Genomic DNA, 5703 nt, shown 5'->3' on the forward strand with positions numbered 1-5703 from the left:
CCATTAGAATAGAGACTGCAATGTTTGCGTGTCCACATACTTTTGGCCAAACAATCTGATTTGAATCAGGGAGCAGTCGGTAAATAAAACGGTTGATGATGTGAAAGGTTTGTCAGAGCCCTCAGAGGAGGACCAGCTGGTTGGTCATGAGAAGCTCTACTTTTCCTGTTGTTCACACCATAGAAACATGAACCTCTGTGCTGCTGTATACGTTCAGTGGGTGAAGGCTGTTCCACATATTCTGTTATATGACATATTTTTCTTCATTTAAAACACAGCAGGAAGTAAACTATCCATCACCAGATGCTACGTACTACTCCTTAGAGTCGGTGCGGTTAGATTAGAACTGCAAAGTATTAATAATTATTAGGAATAGAAACTGGAATCATGATGCTATCAAACGAGCAGATTAATCCTGGGTGGAAAAGGCGAGCCATTAAAACGAGTACGACAGGACACAGTGTTACTGCTGCTTGATATGTATGATATGTATGGGATTATTTATTGCTGTTTAAGCCATAAAATATTTATTTTGTATTTTATGCTTTACAACCGAGATAGCGTGTTAAGCTTTACACTGCAAAGCAGACACACATCTTTTTGTCTTAACGTTTATTTAAGATGAAACAGCGGACAAACACACACACACACACACACACAAACCGACAACGTTCACGGTCACTTGAGGATTCTCTTTACCTCCGATTATAAATTCAACACGGAGACACCGACGATATATTCACCGGATTTATTGGTTCAGAAACACTTCACATTCAGCCAGTGACTTTGATGACGCTCCCTCCTCAGACTCGTAATGGATCATTCTGAAAAGTGTTGTACCCTGTAATTAATGAGGAATCCTCGTTAACCTTTTTCTGTGTGTGTGTGTCATGGAAAAATTTGTTTTTATAAATATCCCTTTTCCACAAACAAATCGTGTGTTGTGAGTGTCATTGAGTGATGATGTGTTAGTCTAGTGTGTAAACGGTTTGTTTGATGAGATTCTCTTTTTGCGTTGAGTGTTTCAGGACAAAATGAACAGATTAGAGAATCCACAGTAACTTCCACCAAGTTAAAAAGAATGATGCCACTCAGAAAACATGTTTAAAGATTTTCTTTTGTACAAGAATGTGCAATTGTGCTTATTTCGTGAGAGAGTAACACAAAGTCTTTTAAAAGTCTTGACACTGGGTCAATGGGATGAGTCGTCTATGGGTTATAATTTCAATTGTTTCCATTTTGGCAAATTAGTTAAAATTTACCTCATTCTTTACAACAACATAGAAATGGACGTGCAGACAACTTATCAAAGTATCAAAAACAACTTAAAGTCCTGATTCTCAGGTGAGTTCTTTGTTCTGATTTCTACAGGGGTTTGTTTATGTATTTATGACAGACAAAATATTTTTATTTTAAAGTCACACTAAATCTAAAAATGAATGTCCCATGTTTGCATATTACAACATGATCGAGTCCATAAGACTCAATACTATCCTTCCCATTCAACTTCAACGTGAAGCATAACTCAGTAAAGAGATGCAGAAACACATTTTACAAGGAAAACTAAATTTACTTAGACTTTTATTTCCAATTTAATCCAAATAACAAATGGGCCAAACCTGGGAACAGCTGGAGAAGATTTGTGGAAAACCCCTTGTTGATGGCTTAAACCCCACATGGGGTAATAGGCGTAAGTAAAGTAAGTATGTAGATTACACTGTAACAAATGGCTCTGAAATGTACAGTTATGTACTGTAGTAAACACAGTAATGTTACTGTGTTACAGTAGAGTATATTACTGTAAAAATCACAGTAGACAAAGTGTTACTGTAAAGAAAATCACAGTAACCAGAATAGTACTGTAAATAGAAAAGTAATCTACTGTATTTTTACTTTAATGATGATCTCATAATTTCAGCTTTTGATTTTTTTTATGAACAGATGATTCATAAGACGGGAGAGTGGTGAAGAGGAAGACTTCAGACGTGAACCCCTCCTTCATCTGGGACTTCAATTACTTTGATTGTTTGTGCTCCTGTTCCCCAAATGTATTAAATAAATAATTGTGTCAACAATTTTCTTTATAACTGATACATTTTAGAATATAGGTCATTCTCTTGTTGATGGGTAATATTAACACAATGAAACAGTATTTAAATTGTATAGTGAGAATGGGAATTTACAGTGATCAACTGTTACCTTCTGTTAATAGTAACTGTATTGCCATATACAATAACATTATTAAACAACAGTGCTTAACTGTTTTTATTTGTACAGTTAATAGACCAGCACTGTAGAAAACAACTTAAACCACAGTATTTAATTGGTATTTACAGTTAAACTCTCCAAACTGTACCACAGCTGTGTTTCCAGTTAGAACCAGAGCAGGCCAGTAAAGTAAAATCTCGTTCAACAGGATCTTATTCGTAAAAGCGACACCTTGATGAAGCTCAGTTTGAAAACACTGGATTTTAAGACGTTCTTGTGGCAAAACTTTTTCAATAAAAGATTCTATAATACAATTAATCTAATACAAATTTCTTGATGAGGGTTAATGTTTTAGTTTTCTGTCTTAGCCACATGACAGACTGGCGGCCTGTCCACAGTGTATCCAGGATGGGCTCCAGCCCCCTGCCAGCCTCTGGAGCTGGGGGGAACAATATGTCCATAGATCGTGTTACCTTAAGGCCCAAAAAGGCCAAAAAGTGTGGGCAGCCCTGCTCTAGGGGATAAATGGTTACAGATGATGAATGAATGCATGAATTTATTAATAAGATAACCAAAGAATCAATTAACTACTCAAAAAATAATTAATAGATTTATCTGCTAGCCAAAAAAACGTAGTTTCAATAGAACTGATCGATTGCAAAACTTCTCATCTGTGGCGTCTGTGCGTGGCGCTGCGATGGTTTTAAGTAGCAGAAATCATCAAAAATCAAGAAGCAGACAGCACCATGGTCATCATCACTATCAGGGGTGTTTTCACAGACCTTCGCTCTCTTGTCTCAGGCAGAACAGCACCTCCTGTGACAAGTAAGCTGACCCTAGGGAGGACCGAAATGAAAGAACCGCCATATTTTCAAAGTTGTGACCGGTATTTTTACTATTTTTTTTATCGTTTATCAGATATCTGAAAATCAGCACAGTGGTGGGAGCATCATGTTGAGGGGAAGCTTCAAGGCAGCAAAGCCTTGAAGGCTAAAAGTGAAATATTCATTTATTTATTTTGTTTTATAGACAAATCTCAGGACAGAATGGAGTGAAGTCCTCCCGGCCCTCGCTGATGATGTCACATTCCGTTAGTCCCTCACTGATGATGTCACAGTCCATTAGTGAGCCCCCCTGATGATGTCACAGTCCTGTGGCACCTGAGCATTCCGGAGGGTATAAACAGCCCACGGAATTGTTTCACCTTCAGTTCGTATTCATTGCATTGACAAGACTACAAGCCTTTCTTCTGAGAAAACTTTTTCAAAACCAAATCGCAAGTTTGAGTGATGGCATCGCAGACATCCACCGCCATGCACCAAACCAAGAGTCCACTGGAAGAGGAGACTCCTCCACCGACAGTGGACGTGATCCACCACGTCGTGGATTACTATTTCGGGATCCTGGAACCCAAGCAGTGGGCCTTTCTGCTCACGGGAAACCCAGACAACAAGACCAGGTACTTATTTCTAAAATTCTTGTAAATATTGTGTATATAGTACATCGTGTTTTCCTGTTATATCGTATGTATGGTGTTGAGTGTCTTGGAAATTTCCCAGTTTGGGATGAATAAAGTATCTATGTATCTATCTAGGTACCTGCTGGCGGAGCTGGTTATGGAGTTAATGGACCTGATGCCCATTACTCCATCGACGCTGGCAGAGGAGGAGGAGAGGAGGAGAGCAGTTAAACCCTGGGAGAACTTGTCTTCTAGTTTGGGGGCACTACCTCAAACGTTCCCCCAAACTCTGGTGGTTCCGGACGAGGTGTTTCGCGAGGTCCTGGCCTCCTTCAGGAGCATCCTGATCCGAGCGGCGGCAGCAGCATGTGTGACGTCCATGCTCTTCGCCAGCACTCACCCCAAACCGTACGCGCAGTACGGCACCGCGTTCCTCAATCTGGTCGAGAGAATGGTCGGTCGCGCCGTTAAGATGCTGTGCCGGGAAAAGAGGAGACTGTTGCACCAACACCAGCGTCTCCACCTGAACCTCAGCGTGGTCACTTCCACACCAAGACTCCCCGAAGGAGAGCAAGAAGATGTGGAGTCCAGGAGATCTGAAGACTGCAACAAGTACGACAAAGTTTTTCATTTTGTACATTTTGTATTGTTTGTGGACGACACAAATATGATTTACAGTCGTTATATTTAAATCTAAGGAAGGCAAAAGCGATACTATTTGGTAGCTGTAAACTGAATATACATATCAGTTTACAATATATCTGATGCTGAAATATTTTGTCTTATTTTGTGTTATATATTTTTTGTCTTCATGTTCGAAATAAACTTCATACTTCTTCTTCTTCTCTAAAGAGTCGTTCCAGATACTTCAGAGGTGACACCTGAGCCAGACCAGAGCCGGGCACCCGACGTCCCAGACGTCCCTGATGTCCCAGACGTCCCTGACGTTCCAGACGTCCCCCCTGCAGACGTCCCCCTGGCAGACGTCGCTGTGCCTCCGGACACCGGTTCAGTGTCCACCTTTGCCTCTGAGGACAAACCTGCACATGACCCGAGAGCAAAGGAAAAAGCCTTTGTGAGCAGCGTGACGGAGAAGCTCGTTTCACGGGCCCTTCGAAAGTCCACGGCGACCCCGTCCTCCGCTACAGATCCACCCCAAGCCGTCCACCAGCGGCTATTCATCAGGATCTGGGACCAAGTGGAGAGCAAAGGTCTTCAAATGAACCCTGACGACCTGAAGAACCTGGACAAGGCCGTTTACAAGGACACTTGTAAAACACTCCGCTGCTCCAAACCGCACCTGTGGAATCGTCTTGTCTCAGGACATCCACCGACCGACGACGTCATCGCGTCCTCATTTGAAAAGCACGTGAAGAGACAAACAGAGGAACCTGGCACCATCAGGAAGATCCTCACAGCGATAAGCAGAGCGTTCAGACGTACAGCCGGCCCCACAGTACTGGTGTCCTAAAGCGCAACATCCACATCATGATCGGTAAATATTTTTTTGTACATATTTACTGTTATATATTTAATTTCTGCAAGTATCTATCTATCGTTTCTATTGTTTTACCTTATTCTGTTTCTTGCACCCTAACTTAAATCTTATCTGATCTCATCCTTCTAGACGAATCCACCGCCGAGCTCAAGCAGGAGGTTACCTGCTTCCCTTCCCCTTCCCCTCCACTGATTGCTGCTAGTAAGAGAACAGTGGAGGGGCTGGTGACTTCCATCTGGGGAAACCTCCCCTTCCGCTAGTTGCTGCCAGTCAGAGAGCAGTGGAGGAGGGGGTCGTCTGAACGTGGGGACACCTCCTGTTCCTGACCTGTTTGTGGGTTTAACTTTTCCTCTGCTGGAAACCGGTAGTCGGAGACCAGTGGGGCAGGAGGACGCCTACGAATGGGTCAGGATTTGAGCTCGTGTCGTCATGTCGATGGACACCAGTACCACCTGACACCTAGAGGGCCAGGGATCCACTCCCTGCATCACCTGTGCTGCTGCAGCCGACATCTCTTCACCTGCTACCTTTTAGCAAA

The 5703-nt window shown here is 42.4% G+C and overlaps 1 protein-coding gene across 1 annotated transcript; it reads left to right on the forward strand.

The window, feature by feature from the left end:
• Nucleotides 1–3497: 3497 nt before the first annotated feature.
• LOC125012022 lies at nt 3498–5703 on the forward strand. Its single transcript, XM_047591616.1, has 4 exons — nt 3498–3667; nt 3803–4279; nt 4520–5162; nt 5295–5703. Exons 1-3 carry the CDS (start codon nt 3498–3500, stop codon nt 5136–5138), a joined length of 1266 nt encoding a protein of 421 aa, XP_047447572.1. The 3' UTR covers nt 5139–5162; nt 5295–5703.

Source organism: Mugil cephalus, chromosome 8 (assembly GCF_022458985.1).
Source record: "Mugil cephalus isolate CIBA_MC_2020 chromosome 8, CIBA_Mcephalus_1.1, whole genome shotgun sequence".
Lineage (NCBI taxonomy): Eukaryota > Metazoa > Chordata > Actinopteri > Mugiliformes > Mugilidae > Mugil > Mugil cephalus.

Bases quoted from the DNA above. Each gene is read 5' to 3' on its own strand.
- LOC125012022 (XM_047591616.1), top strand. From the start codon at position 3,498: ATGGCATCGCAGACATCCACCGCCATGCACCAAACCAAGAGTCCACTG. The intron at 3,668-3,802 runs GTACTTATTTCT...GTATCTATCTAG, and splicing joins AACCCAGACAACAAGACCAG to GTACCTGCTGGCGGAGCTGG. The intron at 4,280-4,519 runs GTACGACAAAGT...TCTTCTCTAAAG, and splicing joins AGATCTGAAGACTGCAACAA to AGTCGTTCCAGATACTTCAG.